This window comes from Homarus americanus, unplaced genomic scaffold (genome assembly GCF_018991925.1).
Source record: "Homarus americanus isolate GMGI-L3 unplaced genomic scaffold, GMGI_Hamer_2.0 scaffold8148, whole genome shotgun sequence".
Taxonomy (NCBI): Eukaryota; Metazoa; Arthropoda; class Malacostraca; order Decapoda; family Nephropidae; genus Homarus; species Homarus americanus.
The window spans coordinates 802614-825170 of NW_024721643.1; the positions used below are offsets into that span (position 1 = coordinate 802614).

The following is a 22557-nucleotide window of genomic DNA, read 5'->3' on the forward strand; positions in this document are numbered from 1 at the left end:
CACGTTGGCTAGGATTGGAACTATTCTGGCATTGTTCTCGTATTGAAGCAATCCTGGCAATTATCGTGCAATGACGCTCACTTAACCTCCCCTCCTAGGGTTTACACGTGGACTCCATCACAGTGTAGAGGCCTCGGATGGACTCCACTGTGTAAACCCACTCTTATGAGGCCATTGAAGTCAGGCACAGTGAGGTGAAATCGCATGACGTCATAACCAGTTCAGATTCGTTTTCCCTAAGGTGGACTGGGTAACACATTATAATGGTTACTGGACCCAAGAGAACTCGATTACGTCAGTCCACTAGGAGTCACGCGGACACCAGTAGACCTCTGTAGAGGATCTCCCTCTCTGGGGACCTATAACTAACACATACTATTGATAGAATGCTTCTCCGTCTTTAATTGGACCAGACACCACAACTGTCCCCTTGTTGGATCACGTGACCATGGAGGTTCTCATGTGAGTGGAGAAAAGGGTTGTACGTCTCAGGTCACCGGAGCCCATTTAGTATACAACTGAAGGTCTCTCCACTCACACAGGGTCGAGTTTCTGTTGGCGTCATAGTCTACCCTACACTGCGGGCTGTTGGCACGTGGATCACTTGTGTTTATCGTGGTCTGAGTCATAGTTACGATAGAGCCTTGCCTGCGTTGACACTTTCCTATTAGCGACACTGATCCGTGGTCACTGTAGTTTGTAATCCTGACCTCAGGGCTCACACGGATTGAATATTAAGAATGATTTCAAGGGATGTAATGGAGTAGAGGTTTACAATGTGACACACTAAAAGTATCGCCAAGTGTTATGATTTACAACAAAATGTTGATTTTTCTAAAAGGCAATGCCAGAGAAAACTAATTGTTCTTAACAGACAGGCGGGTCTCAAGTCAAATATTAATAACAAATTGTCAAATCCAAAACTCATGCAATGCGCAACAGCTTTCTAAGAAATTCATAAATATATATAAAGTTGTCATTCAGGGTGTGAGGCAGACAACTCACGCTGGGCATTAATGCGGTAAGCACCGCTTGGTGGCGTAGTGTAAGACAGTCCCAGACCCAACACTCCCACAACTGACGCTCATGGGTTTCAAGTTTAATATTAATCACTTATTTTTTCTACCCAAATAATGAAACGGAGAAACTCGTTTTCCCAAATTTAACTGATACTGATACTCACCCCTGAAGATGTGAATTACACGAAAGCGCTTGGGAACTTCGTGTTTTCTTCTTTCCTTGTGGTCATCAGCGTATACCTAGATCACGTGCACCTACAGTGATTTACTTGCATATATACTGTGTGTGTGTATATATATATATATATATATATATATATATATATATATATATATATATATATATATATATATATAAACTGCCAATTCAATAGCGTGAGTGAACCATGTCTCTCTTGACGTGACTCGCGTGAGTAAACAGTCAGGCATGTACTGTATTATAAACATATAAATAGTATTTCATAATTTACACCTCTCATCGTTGAAGATAGTCATACCAAAACCACCTATGAACACCCATGTTAAATATTACCAACAGATAACAGTAACTTATTCATCACCTTAACACAAACAAAACTTTAAAGGAAAAAATGTCTTGGTAATCACTGTTGCCGCTCAGCCATTATGAAGATCATGTGCTTATGGCTAATACTATAAATCATGTCTTGAGCTTCATGTATACAGACTGTCAATATTGTTTAGTGCCCACAAAGACTCACATCGTACAGAGTTGAGAGAAAAGTTTGACCTGTAATTATACGGTACTGAGACAACTTCACCTAGCTTGTTAATTACCAAACACGCCCAGCGAACATTTAGTATATATTCAACTATTACAGAGTAGGTGTTGATCATCCACATAAAACAAGTGCTTAAAACTTATTCGATACCGGTGTGTGCTTGGCATACGCTCGGCACAAGCTCAGTACCTGGTCAGTACAAACTCAGTACATGATCAGTATATGGTCAGTACAAGCTCAGTACATGGTTAGTACAAGCTCAGTACAAGCTCAGTACATGGTTAGTACAAACTCAGTACATGGCCAGTACAAGCTCAGTACAAGCTCAGTACATGGTCAGTACAAGCTCAGTACATGGTTAGTACAAGCTCAGTACATGGTCAGTACATGGCCAGTACAACCTCAGTACATGGTCAGTACAAGCTCAGTACATGGTTAGTACAAGCTCAGTACATGGTCAGTACATGGCCAGTACAACCTCAGTACATGGTCAGTACAAGCTCAGTACATGGTCAGCACAAGCTCAGTACATGGCCAGCACAAGCTCAGTACATGTTCAGTACAACCTCAGCACAAGCTCAGTACATGGTCAGTACATGGCCAGCACAAGCTCAGTACATGGTCAGTACAAGCTCAGTACATGGCCAGTACAACCTCAGTACATGATCAGTACAAGCTCAGTACATGGTCAGTACAAGCTCAGTACATGGTCAGTACATGGTCAGTACAAGCTCAGTACATGGTCAGTACAACCTCAGCACAAGCTCAGTACATGGTCAGTACAAGCTCAGTACATGGTCAGTACAAGCTCAGTACATGGCCAGTACATGGTCAGTACAAGCTCAGTACATGGTCAGTACAACCTCAGCACAAGCTCAGTACATGGTCAGTACAAGCTCAGTACATGGTCAGTACAACCTCAGCACAAGCTCAGTACATGGTCAGTACAAGCTCAGTACATGGCCAGTACAACCTCAGTACATGGTCAGTACAAGATCAGTACATGGTCAGTACATGGCCAGCACAAGCTCAGTACATGGTCAGTACATGGCCAGCACAAGCTCAGTACAAGCTCAGTACATGGTCAGTACAAGCTCAGTACATCCATCATCACTACATATAACACAATCCATCATCACTACATATAACACCATCCATCATATAACACCATCCATCATCACTACATATAACACCATCCATCATCACTACATATAACACCATCCATCATCACTACATATAACACCATCCATCATCACTACATATAACACCATCCATCATCACTACATATAACACCATCCATCATCACTCATATAACACCATCCATCATTATACACCATCCATCATCACTACATATAACACCATCCATCATCACTACATATAACACCATCCATCATCACTACATATAGCATCATCCATCATCACACCATCGCATATAACACCATCCATCATCACTACATATAACACCATCCATCATCACTACACCATCCATCACACACATCCATCATCACTGTCCATCATCACTACATATAACACTGCATCCATCATCACTACATACAACACCATCCATCATCACTACATACAACACCATCCATCATCACTACATATAACACCATCCATCATCACTACATACAACACCATCCATCATCACTACATACAACACCATCCATCATCACTACATATAACACCATCCATCATCACTACATACAACACCATCCATCATCACTACATACAACACCATCCATCATCACTACATACAACACCATCCATCATCACTACATATAACACCATCCATCATCACTACTTATAACACCATCCATCATCACTACATATAACACCATCTGTCATGGTTTTGGGTTAAATCAGTGGTATATGAGTGGGAGTATATTATATAAAGATTATAATATGTTGTGTTTCTTATTTCTTACCGTAGAATTCGATACCTTCACACTGGTTACTTACAGGAGATCATGGCGTATCTACGTAGAAGTTCACTCGACATTCCATGATTTATACTTGATTAATGATGATTTAATGAATTCCATTAATTTCCAACATCCATCTATGTTATTGGTTATACTTTGTCATAACCAATCAGTCATTACCTTTAGTAATAATAAGATAGGATCACAGATACGGGCAGATAATTGCACTTACATTTATTTGTCAAGCTTCCATGCAAAGATTTACAATTTGCATGGATATATGAATCACTCACATTCATTCTGTAATAAAATTAATCTTCTAAAAGAGAATTTTCAACTTGGGGACACATGTGATTACTCTACTGTGGGTATGACTTCACAGAGCCTTAATTCTTCAAGTGATACATTTATTGTCAGCCTGGATTGCTCTTGTTGCAACCAGGCTTCCGCACAAGAACTTCTTTCCATGGCCATAACAACAAAAAGTAACTCTTGGGTTACCACATATAGTCTCGCGTCACTGACAATCACTGTAGACGCGACAACCTGCGGCAAGGAGAACTGGTAAGCGTGACTTGAATTAACCATTTAGGTGCAATAGACCAGCCTGGATTGCTTTTGTCGCAACCAGGCGTGATATTTCCACGGGGATAACAAACCTAGGTTAGCACGCTTAGTCTCGTGTCGATCACGGTCATTGTAGACGAGTGTCTTGCAGGAGAACTCAAGCGTGAATTGATTAACCATTTACTGTAGGTTTGATAGGCCAGCCTGGATTGTTCTTGTTGCAACCAGGCATCCACACGTGATATTTCCACGGGGATGATAACCTAGGTAAACACACTTAGTCTCGTGTCGACGACGGTCCGCAGGACTGTGTGGCGTGGTGTCCCGCTCCCTTTCAGGAGGGAGAGGATGGGAACGACGTCTTAACTAAGCCATGGTCGTCGGTATACTGCTTAAAATGAGGTTTTTGGGTGTGAAGCGATGAACAGTACAACACTGTTTCACTGCCCACCCCCCTAAAGGCTGGCTAACATACACTAATGGAAAATACATGTCCCAGTTATGCCTCGCCGGGTGTCTTATCTCTAGAAAAACAAACTTTGGAATTGGTTGCGTGGGTAAGCCTAACGCAACCCATGACACCATCCATCATCACTACATATAACAACATCCATCACTACATATAACATCATCCATCATCATTACATATAAAGCACCATCCATCACCACTACATATAACACCATCCATCATCACTACAGATCGGTAAAGTAGTTTCCGAGATTCTCGTGCGGACACAAACAAATAAACAGACAGACAGACTTCTTTGTTATATATATATATATATATATATATATATATATATATATATATATATATATATATATATTGTCTTTGTTTTAAACGTGATCAGATGCTATTCAAATTTGGTACCAAATAGTCTTTCAAACTAAAGCAGTTTACCTACAAACTCTCGGTTGAGTACGTTGTAGTGAATGCGATTATAATCTCTGGACTCAACAGCGTGTGAACACTTAATGTATATGATTATATTTTGTTTTATGAAGGGCAATACTCGTGCATTTTCCCTCTGCCCTTGTTATTTGTAGTTATATTTGACGTTTGTGTGCTGGTGAGTGTTGCGTAAGGTTAACAAAAAGTAATGTGTGATAATGGTGGTTGAATCACGCTTCAAAGTCCTAGCGATCGATCAAAAACAACATCTGGGAAAATAGTCCTGTTTGACGCCTTAATTGAGGAACATTGTACAGTACAGTAGCCATTATTCCCTCACTTCGTACAGTAACAGTGGTCAGTGTATGGACAGTGTTACTAGTTTTTTGAGTCTCCGAATGTAGTGGCTGGTGACGCAGTGGCTGGCGTTGGCAGGGGTCCAGCAGGACGGTAGGTGGTGGTGGGGGATGAGTGAGAGAGTGGGAAGTCAGGCGTGGTGGCGGCCCCAGTGAACCCGCCAGCCAGCCAGTCCTCCCTCACCTGCTTCGCCCATTCACCCCGGACCGCTCCAGCCACTACTACCACCACCACCCTCCTTTACTACCAACACCACCACCACCGCCCTCCTTTACTACCACCACCGCCCTCCTTTACTACCACCACCACCGCCCTCCTTTACTACCACCACCACCGCCCTCCTTTACTACCACCACCACCACCGCCCTCCTTTACTACCACCACCACAGCCCTCCTTTACTACCACCACCACCCTCCTTACTACCACCACCACCGCCCTCCTTTACTACCACCACACACACCACCACCTTTACTACCAACACCACCACCACCGCTCCTACACCACCACCACCGCCCTCCTTTACTACCACCACCACCGCCCTCCCTACCACCACCACCGCCCTCCTTTACTACCACCACCACCACCCTCCTTTACTACCACCATCATCCTCCACTCTACCACCATCATCCTCCTTTACTACCACCACCAACCTCCACTTCTACCACCATCATCCTCTCCTACCACCTCACCTCCACACACCACCATCATCCTCCACTTCTACCACCATCATCCTCCTCCACTTCCCCATCATCCTCCTCCACTCTACCACCATCATCCTCCTTTACCTACCACCACCAACCTCCAACCACCACCTCTCCCCCACTTCTACCATCATCCTCCACTCTACCACCACCATCCTCCACTTCTACCACCACCATCCTCCTCCACTTCTACCATCCTCCCCACTTCTACCACCATCCTCCTCCACTTCTCCTCCACTTCTACCACCATCATCCTCCACTTCTACCACCACCATCATCCTCCACTTCTACCACCATCATCCTCCACTTCTACCACCATCATCCTCCACTCTACCACCATAATCCTCCACTTCTACCACCATCATCCTCCACTCTACCACCACCATCCACTTCTACCACCATCATCCTCCACTTCTACCACCATCCCCTCCACTTCTACCACCATCATCCTCCACTTCTACCACCATCATCCTCCCTCCACCACTCTACCACCATCATCCTCCACTTCTACCACCATCATCCTCCACTCTACCACCATCATCCTCCAACCACCATCATCCTCCACTTCTACCACCATCATCATCCTCCACTTCACCACCATCATCCTCCACTTCTACCACCATAATCCTCCACTTCTACCACCATCATCTCTCACTTCTACCACCATCATCCTCCCTTCTACCACCATCATCCTCCACTTCTACCACCATCATCCTCCACTTCTACTTCTACCATCTTCTTCTACCATCTACCCATCATCCTCCACTTCTACCACCATCCACAATCTCCACTTCTCCACCTCCACTTCTACCACCATCCTCCACTTCTACCACCATCATCCTCCACTTCTACCACCATCATCCTCCACTTCTACCACCATAATCCTCCACTTCTACCACCATCATCCTCCACTTCTACCACCATCCTCCTCTACTACCACAATCACCCTCTACCTCCTCCTTCTGTACATCACTCCACACTAATTGTCTTACATAGTTGTGATTAGTTAGTGGGTGTACGACTGTACCCCAAATGTTGTGAGAGGCGTTCATTTGCTCAACTTGTTACTTCCTACCTGAAGGAGTAGACGGGCTTGCTTATGATTTGTCGGGGCATTATTCCTCCATCCCCATCCCACTTCTCAAGATTAGTTCTGTGATAGGCATGGGGGTCGAGCGTGTTCGAATTTAACGAATGCGGAGTAAAGTTGTCATAGAGGGGTTGTGCTGCCGTCACAGAACCCACGTGGTACTGTATTTGTTTGTTTACACGTGTGGTCGTCGCGTTCTCTGTGGAACAAAAGGACCATTTTTCATACTGACAGCCAGTGATAATGGATGACAGACTAGATTGTAAGAAATTATAACGTAGATAAGATAACGTCAGGGGTAAAGTTGTTTCGGATTCTGTTTCCTTTGCACTGGAGTCGGTGCAGCGAAGAATGACGAAAATGATTCCGGGACTTAGAAACCTTCCATATCAAGATAGGTTAAAGAAACTAGACTTGCATTCCCTAGAAAGACGAAGAGTGCGGGGAGATATGATAGAAGTATTTAAGTGGGTGAAAGGAATCAATAAAGGGGATATCGATAAAGTTCTTATAATATCCGAGCAGGATAGGACTCGTAGCAACGGATTTAAGTTGGATAAGTTTAGGCTTAGGAAGGAGATAGGAAAGAACTGGTTCACAAATAGGGTGGTGGACGAGTGGAACAAGCTTAGCAACTTTGTAGTAAGTGCTGGAACGCTGGAAAATTTTAAAAGGAGGCTAGATGGATTCATGGATGATAGAGAGTGGTTGTAACTCGACAGGAGCTGCCATGCACAGGCCAACCGGCCTATTGCAGACTCCTTATGTTCATACGACCATATAGTGGGGTGTTGCACCGCTGTCTGCGGTATCAACAGGTATAGATAGTCAAACTTTCCACAACCATCTACTGTACTGTAAATAATAATATGTTGGGAATTTGACTCGCTTCCCTTGACAACAGTATTAATTGTGTAACACACACACACAACGAAGAACTTTTACTACTAAATAAGTTCAACTGTTTCCTTTGGTGAAAAATAATTGGATATTGATATACGACACATCTGAGATGTTGTCAAACAACGTCACAAGAATATGAAAGATCTTGAATACATAATATCCACTGACCACTGATCGACTGGGATATAGTGGGTGTGCTGTACCTTACCCACAAGAGTTTGGTTATCAGGTAGCATGACCCAACACCTGATTTGGGTGGTGAATATGACCCCCTCCATCCCAGACCCACGTCAGTTAAATTACTTCTACAGTAGTCGCCCTTTGATGCTGAGGAAAAAATTTATATATATATATATATATATATATATATATATATATATATATATATATATATATATATATATATATATATATATATATATATATATATATATATATATATATATATATATATATATATATATATATATCATAAATATAATGGAGATAAGCATAATTTAACCAGAAGCGAGTTTATATATATATATATATATATATATATATATATATATATATATATATATATATATATATATTTATATATATATATATATTATATAATGGAGATAAGCATAATTTAACCAGAAGCGAGTTTGCTCGCTTTATGGAAAGGAATGAGAGAAGAAGAAAAGGAAGAATAAAATAACTTGTGTGTCTGGGACAAGTGGTTTATTTTTTAACTCGTTAATTATGAGTTTACAACACTATATGAACACCCACCGCTCATAGTACTGGCTGTCATACAGTCAGTTCTCTGCAGCACCTGGGCTAAACATATTGTCTAGGTAAAGTTTAGTTTCATCAAAAAGATTCATTCAGGTGTTATTTAAGCCAGTTGGAATTACTGCTCCACTTTAGCCTGTCACATTGTTGGGTGCTCTTACTTTTCTATGAATCCATCTTTAGTCAGAGTCATTTGGAGTAACTCGGCTTATTCCAGAAATACTTGGATGGTATAGCTGGCAGCAGACCCACTTGAACATGTGTAATACTATAACTGTGACACTGGCAGCCACCTGGAGGCCTCCCCCCCGACTACAAGTATTTGAATCCCTCGTTTCATGTAAGGTATTTTCTTTTAATGTTGATGAAAATAGGTTGAATATTTACAATAATTTCGCTCAATTCGTGTGAGGTGTATGAAAAATACTTAAAGTATTTTTTAAAGCAGATTGTTTGGGGTTATCCCTTTTACGACTGGTGGTGGCGACCCCTGGTTGTCGCTCACCCCCGGGAGAATGGAGAACACTTGTCAGGTTGAGGACGACAGCAGATACTGTACACCCGGGGGTAGTAACAACAGGTACTGTACACTGAGTTAGGATCACAGTATACTGTATATACAAAATAATTTGTTGAATCGAAGGGTAACATACAAGGTATTGAATTAATCGAATCCAGTGATGTTAGACGGACTTGTATTTAACACGTAGTGTTCATAAACATTGCGTTGATTAGCGTTAATTAACATTTACATAATATTATAGCGTTAGTTAACATTTTCTTAGTTTATCAGCAATTCAGAGAACATTAATTGGTATGTACAGTACCAAGTTTTGCGCAGACCAGTCATATTTAGTAGAGCCCTTGCTGCTCAAAGTTTCCAATTGAGCTTCAAAGTACAAGTGTGAGCTGTTTTATTTCCTTCATTACGAGACGAGTCTCGTCTGTATGCTGTGTTGTGAATGTTGATAGTTGGGTCATTCATTGGGCCGCCGTTGACCTAGTATGACACCGCCACTTTCGCGGTATCCACCATGACCTGACATAATTATAATGGGCGTCTTGGTGTTGGTATTTGCATGATATGAAAAAGTCACAAGCCATCAAACTCACTCGTGCAGCACGGGGTTTAGTGACCAGGGTGGTATTTGTAGTGTGTGGCGGTGTTTGGCACGTCGCTGAGTTGCTCAGTGTTGCCACACCTCCCCCTCCTCCTCCTCGAAACAATCACTTGCTTTACTATTATTTGGCATTGTCTGATGTACTCGTTGTTTTGCTCTCAAACTATGATTCTTGTGGGAAGATTTAGTGTTGCTTATTATGATAAATTGTCTTTTTAACTCGACGAATGTTTGTTAACGCGTGAAGTAAAATTAACCTGAGAGACGAGCAGGCGTGTGGCAGGCAGGCTGTGTACCTTCCTCCCCCAGTTGGCTTTATGAATGAAAGTTGTAGAAAGTGTGCGACTTGGTGAGCGTTGGGCGCCGAGGTGTCCAGCTGATGGTGGTGGCGAGGAGTAGACGGCGTAGGCTCGCTCTGCCACACACACTGTCGACTTGCTTCCCTCCCCGACACACAATCTTCCTTGGTTCTGATCCTCAGTTTATTAAGGATGAAGTGTTTCATCTTCATCACCAGACGTAACCCACAATAATATTCGATTTACTGAAAAAGACAATTTGTTACAGGTAAAATTAGAACAAGATTGCATAAAAGAATGTTTAAAAATCCTTATTCCCTCGATTGCTTCTGCTCTTCTCATTTATTCTTTCCTCTCTTAATGCCTATATAATTCCTCATCTTTATACCTTTTTATTCTTTTCCCCTCTTATTCCCTTTATTCTTCCCTCTCTCACCTGTTATTCTTCTCTATCACTCCCTTTATTTTTTCTCACTCCCTTTATTCTTCTCTCACTCTCCCTTTATCCTTCCCTCTCTCACTCCCTTTATTCTTCTCTCACTCTCCCTTTATCCTTCCCTGTCTCACTCCCTCTTATCCTTCCCTTTCCCTCTCTCTTCCCTTTATTCTTCCCTCTCACTCCCTTTATTCTTCTCTCACTCTCCCTTTATCCTTCCCTCTATCACTCCCTTTATTCTTTCCCTCCTCTTAATACCCATGTTCCTCTTACTGCTTCTATTCCTCGTCTTACTACTCCCTTTATTGTTTCCTCTATTCCACCTCTCTTCCTACCTATATTCTTCCCTCGGTGCTACTATAGCGTGCAGTCTACAATATATTTAGGTTGTTAGCTTTAGTTAGGTCAGGTCAGGTCAGGTCAGGTTAGGTTAGGTCAGGTCAGGTCAGGTCAGGTCAGGTTAGGTTAGGTTAGGTTAGGTTAGGTTAGGTTAGACGAAAGATTTTTGGAGACCGCACGCTATAGTAGGACCCTCCCTTCTTACCACCTTCCTCCTTTACTCGTTTTTTCTTTATCTTATTTACTTTTCCTCCTTGCCCCCCCTTTCTATCTCCGCCCCCATTTCCACTCACTCTTTCACCTCCCTTTTCTCACTTGCATTTTTTCTCCAAATGCTTATTTTCAGTGTTTGCATGTGTTGGGTGAAGGAAGCAGTACACATAGCTGGGTGGGTCGTGACTACAACCTCCTTCACATCCCTTGAGTACATTGCTAATAACGAGTGATACATACAAGGCTGATAGTGTCATAAGTTAAATGGGATGTAAGAGATATGTGCAGTAAATAGAGAAACATAGTCATGTAGTTAGTAGTAGCCTCCAGCTCCTACTCGGGGCCAGTGTCGTGCGCGGACCGAGCGACCTCAAGCAGACGCAACGTTTATCCAAACGTTTCTTTGTTGTCCCTTAGCCGGGGTCATCTTATTTGCTCACTAGTTATTTGTGTCTTTCAGAATATGCTTCTTAGTTGGCTCTAAGATAATTGTAGTACATGTATATAAATAAAAAGAATTGTGTATTCTGGAACGGAACTTATTCGTATAGTATAGGCAGTGAGTAAGTTTCTCGGAACGGTCCTCCATTCAAGTGGTGGCATCTAGCGGCAACTCCCTGAACTCGCGCCTCTCACTTCTCCCAACAGATGGCGCGGCGGGCAGCGAGGAGTTTTGGCGGGAAAATTTTGCTGTACTTGGCGCGGATTTTGACATCGAACTTTCACAGCCTGTCTGTTTTTGATCGTTGTCTTTATTTTTAGATGCACACATATTTGGAAGGAACTAATACCTTTGATATTAGGCGATCAGATAGTTTTACATATTACGAAGGGATAATGTTTGTTATTATTTTTACTGGCTAAGCACCCCTTTAATACGTCTTGCACTGTTATATTAATTACTGGGGGTTCCCTTTAGCTTGACGTACACTTTTAGCAAAACAACGTCAGGAACAACCAGAAGCTGTTAGGTTTCGTTCGTGTAACTTAATTGTTTTACTAAACTTTATTGTGCTTACACTACATACACACCATCGTTGCTAGCTGAGTGCATTTACACGTCTGAGAACAACATATTTAAGTAACAAGTTAATGGAACATAATTGATTATTGATTGAAGTTATGAGAATAGTAAACAGGCTACAAGCCACTTTGAACCGTTAAATAATGCAGAGTATTGATTGTCATGGAGTAGGATGCGTACTGCAGTTAGTGACGTCGGTCGCACCAAGTCACGTTATCATTTATGTGTATTGATTGGTACACTTGCTTTTTGCCGATGTTTCGTAGATGTTATCTTGTGTTTTGGGAGTATTTCTTACCCCTCTGTATCTCGGAGATCATATCTTGTGTTGTCACTTCCTCGTCAGTGGTGTATATATAAATATATACACTTGTGCATTGCAGCTATTATGTGTGGTGTATCTCCAGGGTAATGTACTTATAACATGGGAGATTTAAGTACAAGTAGGGTATTTTGTTCCTTAGTGTTAGCCATTGCAAAAAGAAGTAGATGCTTGTTTATGAGTTATCTTTTTTCTACCAAAGTTGTAGTTGTTTGAGACGTAGGAGCAAGGGAAGTAATAATAGTACTCATACGCTTATGGTCTTCAGTCATTAAGAAATATTAACATTGTCGTAAATTTGTCAACAACCATGTTTCAAAAATCCATTGCTCAGTTCACGTGGATTTGGAATGTGATGTCATTGTGCATTTGAGGCAAACGATGTGGTCAACTTGTATGAGAGAGAGAGAGAGAGAGAGAGAGAGAGAGAGAGAGAGAGAGAGAGAGAGAGAGTGTATTAATGTGGCTGATTATTTATTTATGATTACGGTTTTTGCTTTGCTTTTAATTAAGTCCCTGCTCAACTTAACCCTGTCAGTGCATGAAGTGTATGATCCATTATTAAAATAATATAACGTTAATAGCCCCACTTATTGTTCTCTCTTCACGAGGAATATTATAATAATATTGACACTTGCCCAGCAGAGACTGGAGGAGTATGATTCATGTGCGCGCGCTCTGGTGTTCACAAGATGAGGCTCTGTGTATAGATTTTAGTTCTCTCTCTCACACACACACACCCTCTCGGTTCTCTCTGATCATCACCACCTTGTCTGTAAATTTGGTGAGAAGCTTCTGCACCATCCTCAACACAGGTGCCTAAAAGAGAGCTCAGGTTCTCAACTGGCTCAGCCATGTTAATATTATTATTATCCACTCTGCATCTGTTTTTTTCTGGCTAAATAAACTGTTTCAAATCAAATTCAATTCATTACTTCCACCTGAGATCCTTGGTCCGCGAATTTTTGTTCGACACCACAACCGCATCCAGCCCAGACGAGCACGTACTGATCGCTATAAGAACAGCCCAGTCCCAACCATTGTAAACAAACATCAACTCGTAATCAACCAGTGTGTTCACTCCCCGCCAATCTTACGTTTTTGCACTGTCACTATGTTAAAATGCCCTGTAGTATAACCTCCCTGCTTAGTTATTATATATCATGTTTGTATCACTTATGTTACTTGTATATTATTTGTCAATCAAGTGAACCATTACCCAATTATGTAACTATATTTGCAGCCTTCTGGCTGTCATGCTCTTTCAATAAACCGTTAATTATTATTAATATTATTACACGCACAAAAAAGAACAAGAAAAAGGTTTAAGTATAAGAGCCTATGTGCATTGATGTTTACCACAGTTATAGTTTATATAACACGAGAATGTCAAGTTGGGTAACGCAGGCGTTGTACTCCCCCTAGAAATTGCCAACCTTCATATATTTTTGTTTTGGCAACGTCTGAATGCCGACTCGTTGTCTTTTATGATAAACTATGATAGTTTTACGAATAATTTCGTGGCGTAATATATTTTTGTGGGTGATCTATTACAGACAATATAAAATGTAAAAAAAAAAGAGAAGATAATTGGCAACTCCACCGCCGTGTGCGAGGGACCTTGACATTGAACTTGGCGAACAGCTGATTGGTCATAGAAAACGGGAGGGATAAAAACAAACGTTTTGGCGCGCTTTACTCGTGAATGGGCGACGTCTGTTGAGGTCAAATGAATGATAGCAGTACATATCACAAAGTTTACTGTTAAGTGTGCAATTATTTATGATTTATAAAATAAAATAAGATGATGGCAGTTATGTATGCACTGTATAATTTATATCGGTAATTGTATATACCTTTTCTTTCTCTAAAAGTCTTCAGATACATATCAAGCTATTTATTATCAGTCATGACAATATATCTCTTTGAATTATCACACACTTGTCAGTCTGTGAATGTATTTTGTAAATAATTTGTTTGTTAATTCGATGTGGATGATGGCACTATTTGGTAAGCTGTATTCTGAATGTGTTGTGAACATTTGTTGATATTTTTTTATAGGACTTATCCATACATTTAAACTATGCTACGTGCAAAAGTTGATAATTTTCCATACCGTTTGTGCCAGCTGACAATACATGTACCTGTACAGTATATCTTAAGTTCTAAGGTACTGTACTGGTATGACCTCAGATTGATGATTTTGAATGCTGTACAGTACTGCCAAAACATAGTACTGTACAGTACGTGCAAATTCTGTATGGTTTCTTTTTCAATGCATGAAACATGCTCATTTATGGTTCTTTTCTGCAGTACTTCCTGAGCTGCCACTCCCGTCGTCCTCAGTGGGCTACGGGGATTCCCGGTCGCTGTTGTTTCACCCCCGTGTAGCTGAGGAAGCACAGAGACTCCTCTCCTGCCAGGACCCAGCTCTTGTGGAACAACTTGCTAACTCTCTCGCATTAACACATGCTGATCATATGTAAGTTAATACTCTTATCTACATATAAATCTTAAATTCTGTTTTATAAAAAATATTGTATTAAAAAAAAATTCAACATGTGAATACTGCACTGTTAATTAAGAGAGCATGTGTTTCACTTCAGTAAGCAAAGGTCATAATAATGAAAGTCATAAGAAAACAATGAAATCCAACTAAAACTACAAGATAAGGTAATTTGCTTTTACTTATTTATTTTGTGCATTATAAAGGTGACAATTTGCAGTCAGTTTGTTACATTAGAACACTCCTTGATCTCACCTGTTTTCAGTCTTGTAGAGTGTTTCTCACATTTGACCAAGACTTCGTTTTCACGGTCTCCTCACTAGTAGTTTTACAGGTACAGGCTTTTGAAGAGAAGCAAGCTCATGTATTTTCCAATTGACCTGTTTATATTTTATTCAGTCTTTAAGATTTTGTTATTTTTCTTTGTTCCTATTCAGAAACCCAAGTATATATCCTTTGAATTATATATACAGTAGTACAGTATTTCCATCTTTTGGGTAACTATAGCTTAAAAAAAATGGAGGTCACTTGGCAAAACCATACAAGTTTACTTCACCTTTTCTTGTCTTGTGAACTATCAATTATGATGAAGTAAAGGCCTTAGATAAGATTTAAAAAAACCCTGTACTAACAAAAATCTGTGACTTGCTCAATGATGGATTGCTTGCTTGCTTGGCTAGTGAATGGTACCAGGTTCATTATTTGGCTGGAGTGCAGGATTGGGTTGTCTCCATGTATGCTAACTACCCTTGTGTATACAGTAATAAACTGAGTACACTGTTTGGTGTATTTGCCAAAGGTGGAGCAAACTTTTGGTGAACTTGGATCTATCTAATTGTTAGGAATCAGGAGAATGGCACTGACCTGACTCCTGACTACCCAGCATAAATCCTAACCATACTGACACTTTCAGCTGTGTTAATTCCCTCAAATATCAACAAAAGGGGTAGAGATTAGCCCTCTGAAGCAAATGCCAGTTAAACATGAGGTAAATACTTTTATATGTAATACTTTTATGTAAAAATCACAGGAGTGTTTAATCAGTCTCTATGTGAGGATGGAAAAGAAACCCTCTCCTATTGTGTTCACTTTTTTTTTAATTCCCTCCATATGATACAAGGGAATGAGACTATTACTTTATTATCTGTCTGTCTGTCTCAGTTTTGTGGATGGGAATTTTTGTCCACATTTGTTTAAAGCTTCAGGGAAGTGTAATACATAAGAATTCTGCTATACATGTAATTCAAATGCCTCATTGGTCAAGCTAAATATACTGAATTATTTGGTGAGTAGCCAGTCTGGTTATAGGTGAATTCCAGTTCCTTGTGAACAATATTTTAACCAGATGAACACCTTCCTTGACTGGGGATATTTTGTAGCTACTGATGCTATTTTCCTGATAGTAATTACTCCTCCGTAAGAAATAAACCAGAACATAAGATGATGAAGGAAAAAAAAAGATTGTTGAAGGGTGAATGAAGGAGAAAATGAACAAAGTGTGATGAATCCCTTGTACTGTACTCTACTTTGGTGTACAGTATATATTCTTATGCAGTGAAAGTTGAATGGAAGATAAAGGGGTGTACAGTAAAGTAAAAGGTTGTAAGGACCACTAGAGGCTGTAGTGATCCAAAACACACAGGTCTTTGTTTAGCTTCATGTATGCCAGATTGTCAGTATGTATCACCCACTCCTAGACCACCAGTTAATGCAATAATGTATATCTAGTTTGTATTTTAACCTCAAGTACTTTACTTCTCATTTTTTCTCCTTGAAGGCTTAGCTGGCACTTTTAAGCTGGGTTCAGTGATTACATTACTAACAGAAACGTAAAAAAAAAAGAGGGTAAAATTCGAAGCATCTGTGTACAGTATTAGATAATTATAAGTAGGAGAGAGACTGTTAGGAAACAGCAGAGGAGGAAAGTAGCCTCATCACAAAATGTCTTGGGGTCTCAGACTGGCCAAATACTGTTGGACCATGTACTCCTGGGCCATGGGTGACCATAACACAAGGAAATCTATGTTATCTGTTTGATGGACCAGATTTTTTTAGAGTACTGTATTGTACATATTGTATCTGGAAATAAGGGAACTTGTGAAAAAACACTGGATGACCCTCAAATCCAGGGTTACCGGAGATTTTCAATTATGAAAAGTCTGGTTAAGGGAGAATTCTCTGTAAATTGTTCATATCCAGTTTCATGGTTAAATCATGGGTAGGTAGATAAAGGTATTGTAACCTTCAGAGCTTTGTTGTTTTAGTGCATATATGAAAATTTTACATCAGAATGTTTACACTGTAGTACACGTATCTAAATGTTGTCTTGAGATTTTTTTTAGTACAGGTATTAGAACATTTGTAATTTCATTGTCCTGTAGTTTCACGTTTTATCAGAAAAAAATAGAGCTGGAAGAAGGAATACCAGGGTTGGTCAAATACTGTAACCAAAAACAAACAATACATTCTACTTGCCCTTATCACAGTGAGGAAGTAGATACACCAGGAAAGATTTATCTTGCTGAAGACCCACCTTTCTCTGGGTTGTGTTGGACATTTGGTTAGGTAATTATAGTCAGTGAGGTTGTCTTAGGTACTGTATTCAGGGTTTACGTATTAAGTGTCATCAGTAAAGTTTGATCACTTGCTGATATAGAGGGTTGGTTGACAATAGTTTTTGATTAGTTGTGTTCAAATACAGTCCTACATGGCATGATTTCATCTAAAACAAATTTAGGAGAAATTGATGAAGAACACCATCAATGTAGACTTAATCCAGGAGTATCTTGATGTTTCCCTGTAGCTACCTAGCGGTTCATTTGTTGATTTAATAAGTTGATGTGTTATAATTCTCAAAAGAGCTTGAACACACTGGTATGTTTTGGGTCACTAATTTAAATGTAACTTTTTATTAACTTGTCCATTTTCAAATAGAGAACTGTTCTCATCTTCTTGGTTTTAGTTTTGTTGTCAGTGTTATTGTCCAGTTAAGTTCTTGGTTTTCACTTGGTAGTTTGAAGAGGATATGTATTTGTATTTGCTCCTCTGCTTGTTAATGAAAGGCAGGCACAGGCACTAAGCAAGAACTGTACAAGTTTAGTGACTGTATGTAGAAGGCAGTAAATGGGTAGGTATGGTCATGTGGCACAAAACTCTCAGATTCTGCTGATGGTAGTGGTTTGCCAGGGTTTGAAGGTATGTCCCTTTTAATATATTGTAAGAGTATGGTACTGTATCTTCCAGTTTCACCCTTTTAAAGACAAAAATTATCACAGGTGACAGTGACAGTTGCCTGTCAACAACCACCTTGTTGTAATTGATTACTGGAGTTAAAATTAACTATCAGAATTTACATTTACAGAGAACTGAAAGAGCAGTATGCTGGGACAGAGCTGAGTGTAGAGGTGAAGACAGCACCGCCACTGCTGGAAGGAATACTGCGCTGTAACCCAGCTGTATTTACTGGCAGGCCAGGTAGTGTGCTTTGGAAAATTTTCTCACTTTCCTCCAGGGTTGTCTGTTTTAATAGGTTAAGAGCAGGTTAAAAATGGGGAGAAAGGTACAGTAGTTACAGAAGGAACAAGAAGCTTTTACAGATGGTACTAAATACTGTAAGGTGAAAGAAGGAAGAGAACCAATATAAAATACTGTATAGTTAAAATGAAAGAGAGTTTCTATAGAGGAAATAAAAGGGAGAAAAGGATAAACTGGTGAATATAAAATATGAGAAATACTGTATGGAGTTATCCTGTGTGGGACATAATGGAATTAAGAGTGTCAGAGTGAAAAGGGGAAAAGGATGATTAAGAAGAGTTTTAAACAGGCTGTAAGTAGCTAAAGACTGGTAAGGCACCAGGAGTGGACGGAAGAACTGTTATAGTGTTAAGAATGGGAAATGGAAAAGTATATGGCATGGCAGGGAAGAATGCTGTAATAACTGTACTGCATAAAGGAATGGCAGAGTATGAGTATAGAATTCCCCCATAGAAAGAGAAAGGTGATAAGAATTAATAAAAAATGAAAATATGGATAAGTCTGTTGAGTATACCTAGGAAAGTGTTTGGGGGAGTTGTAGGAAAAAAAAACTTCTATAAGAGTATGTCAGTATGGCCTCAAAGGAAGAGAATGGGTGGGTCAAGTGTTGTGTTGAAGAGCATGAGTGAAAGTGTCTAGACAAAGGTAAGAACTTCTTTTTATGGAGTTTATGGATTAAAAGAAAATGTGATGGAGTAAGTAGAAAAATAGTGTAAGAACATAATGTTATAGGTAGAAAATTACTGAAATGAGGAAGCACATGTTAGTCTTTGTTGGAAAAGGAGAAAATGGTTCATAGTGAATAAAAGACTACACATATTATAAATTATGTGCTCAGTTGTTATAGTGTCTCAGTACTGTCAGAGAGGGAGCAAAAAGAAAGATGAAAACAAGAATAATGGAGAAGGGTGTAATTGTTGTGAATAATGATAAGAGATGTGATTAATTCCAGTTTGCAAATGACAAGGCTACAGCGGGTGATAAAAAAAAAGATACAAATTTGGTCGATGAGTTTGATAGTGTGTATTCTTGGGGAAAATTAATGTCAAATTTGAACTAAAAAGTGAAATAAGCAGAGAAGGGGTATGGAGAAATGATTATTAGTTTGAATGGAAGTATAATGAATAGAATAGAGAAAGTGAAATGTTCAGAAGGGGGTGGTGGAACAATGATTGGCGAATTGAAAGACTGTGTACTATAGTGGAGGGGAAGACTCAACACTACATTGAGAGAAAACACATCAAAGAGATGCAACAGTGGGTTTCAATGGTTAAGTTAGCCAGCATTAGACTGTAGGCTTGAACTGTGGACTGATGAAGAATCATATTGTAACAAGAATAACATGATTTAAGCAGTATGTGGGGTTCAAAGTACAGTATGCAGAGAATATAAATTACTGTACAGAGGTATGGAGGTATGGCTAAAGTGAAAGAAGTGTTGGTCAGAGTGCGTCAGGGTTTTGGGAGATGTGCTGGTATAGTTATTAAGTAAATTCCAAATGGGAGTTAGGTGAAAAGAGTAGCTATACAGTTTAGAGGTAGATGACAGGAGGGAGAGAGAAGGTCAGTGTTGGAGATGGGAAGATTTGTAAATTTGAATTCTGTATAGAAGTTTACCTGGTGATTATCTGGCATCATTGTTGGGGTTCCTTGTACACCTGATACTTGTTCTGCAACCAAGATTCCTGGGCTAAAACCTAGTTAACTGGGCTGTTGCTACTTGTAGCTCACAAGCCTGCATGACAACAACCTGCTTGTTTAGGAATCCTGTAAGGAAACCTGTTGGGGTTCTTTCATCATTTTTTTGTTTTTTTGTTTTGTTTTTGCTGGTTACAAGTTGAAAGCCCAAGACCTCAGATGGTAACTCTGTCCTCTGATTGTACTTAAGGTAGTTGTACTTCTCATGGGATTCTCTTGTCTGTTCCTCTGTCTCTTAACTCCAGTAAGTCAGATTATTATGTTCAGGTTAAGGACCAGACCTTGGAATATTTTCTCTGTAGATTATATTATAATGTACAGTACTGTATTGTACATGTACTTTGTGTTTGTACATCATAAAGTATACTGTAGATTGAGTGCCCTAGGTTATTCCCATTTGTTGATGTGTTTGACTTGACTCATTGCAAGGAGTAGATATGCATACTGTATGTACATACATGAGTGTGTGGGGGGTGGGGGTTCTTCGATATAAAAAAAGTATATGTGCATTTCATAATTCTAATGTACCATTTTTCTCTTTTTAGGTGGTAGTGAGGGTGGAGCAAGTATAAAAGCAGAAGGTGGAAAACTTGGTAGCCCTCTCAACCATACTAGTTCACCTCTGAAACCCAAGCATATAAATAATGTGTCTGTGATTCAATGTGGTCCTGCTCTTGTCAACGCGACTCAAGTTAAGGTCAAGTCGGAACCTGGAGGAGCTCTGTCTTTGACAGAATCTCTACCCATCAGCGTCCCTGGTGGTCAGCTTGAGAGTCAACAGGAAGACAAATCTTTGAACAAGCCAGGTCACCAGATAGAGAAGGCTTTAAGCAAACATAAACAACAGGGAGACCATTCTGTTAATCAAAAACATCAAGGAGATAGTCTGAAGCATCAGGAAGACCTGTCTGGTGATAAACAGAAGCATCAGGAAGACTTGTCTGGTGACAAACAGAAGCATCAGGAAGACTTGTCTGGTGACAAACAGAAGCATCAGGAAGACCTGTCTGGTGACAAACAGAAGCATCAGGAAGACCTGTCTGGTGATAAACAGAAGCATCAGGAAGACCTGTCTGGTGATAAACAGAAGCATCAGGAAGTTCTGTCTGGTGATAAACAGAAGCATCAGGAAGACCTGTCTGGTGATAAACAGAAGCAGCAGGAAGACCTGTCTGGTGATAAACAGAAGCAGCAGGAAGACCTGTCTGGTGATAAACAGAAGCAGCAGGAAGACCTGTCTGGTAATAAACAGAAGCAGCAGGAAGACCTGTCTGGTAATAAACAGAAGCAGCAGAGTGACAAGTCCCCAAGAAAACCAGTGGACAAATTTGATAGCCAACTAGCCCATGTTGCCTCTGAGAAAGAAAAAGAAAAGGTTTCTCAAAACCACATCCCAGACACCAAAACGAAAGGTAGGAATGTCACTTTGTGTTTGTATTACTAAAGATAATCTGGACCTTTAGTTTTTTAATGGGATTGTTAAATGTTAAAAACTTTATACGGAAGTATTTTAAGATTAAGTAACCAAACCTTTTAGCAGAAACTAACAAAGTTGGGAAGCTGGGAATCTTGGTCTTTTAAGTATGGTTTGTTGTAATCAGGTTGGGTTTTTTGGTAAAAAAAAAAAGAATTATATAGCATTCTTAATCTGTGAGTCTACAGTGTATATTAATACTGTACAATATAGCAATTGCACAGTTTGGGGCAGTACAGTCTTTCCATCAGGTTATCCTTTCTTGTTACAAATTCTTGTATACGTCTTTGGTATATTAACATCCCTTTGTCCCATAGCCCCTGAGTCTGCTCTCTCATCATGTTCTGTCTTTTTTCTTGCCTTCTGTTCATCTCTGTAATCCCATGTTCATCCTTTCCTTCCTTATCCCCGTACAACCTGAACTTTCTTTGGGAGTGAGGTAACTATGCTGATACCAGGGCCCAACACTCCTCTTGGAGCGAGGTTGGGGAGAGAGATAAGGAGTATTTGCACTTGTGCCTGGAGTACACAGGTGTTAATGTAGCACATTTCTGTTCACTTCTTCTCACATAAGGTATTGGTGCCTCCACATAGTGAGCATCCATTGTGAACACTTCAATAATACGAGAAAAAGAACT

General features: G+C 40.1%; 1 protein-coding gene across 6 annotated transcripts in view; it reads left to right on the forward strand.

The window, feature by feature from the left end:
- LOC121861783 (nipped-B-like protein) overlaps positions 1-22557 on the forward strand; it is a 116330-nt gene that overhangs the window by 56016 nt on the left and 37757 nt on the right. For 4 of the 6 annotated variants that reach the window (XM_042359684.1, XM_042359689.1, XM_042359688.1 and 1 more), the window contains exons 3-5: positions 15022-15190; positions 18576-18691; positions 20991-21857. In XM_042359684.1, coding sequence (XP_042215618.1) covers positions 15022-15190; positions 18576-18691; positions 20991-21857 — 1152 coding nt within the window. The remainder of the gene's footprint in view (positions 1-15021; positions 15191-18575; positions 18692-20990; positions 21858-22557) is intronic. The other 2 variants (XM_042359687.1, XM_042359690.1) reach the window with 2 other exon arrangements.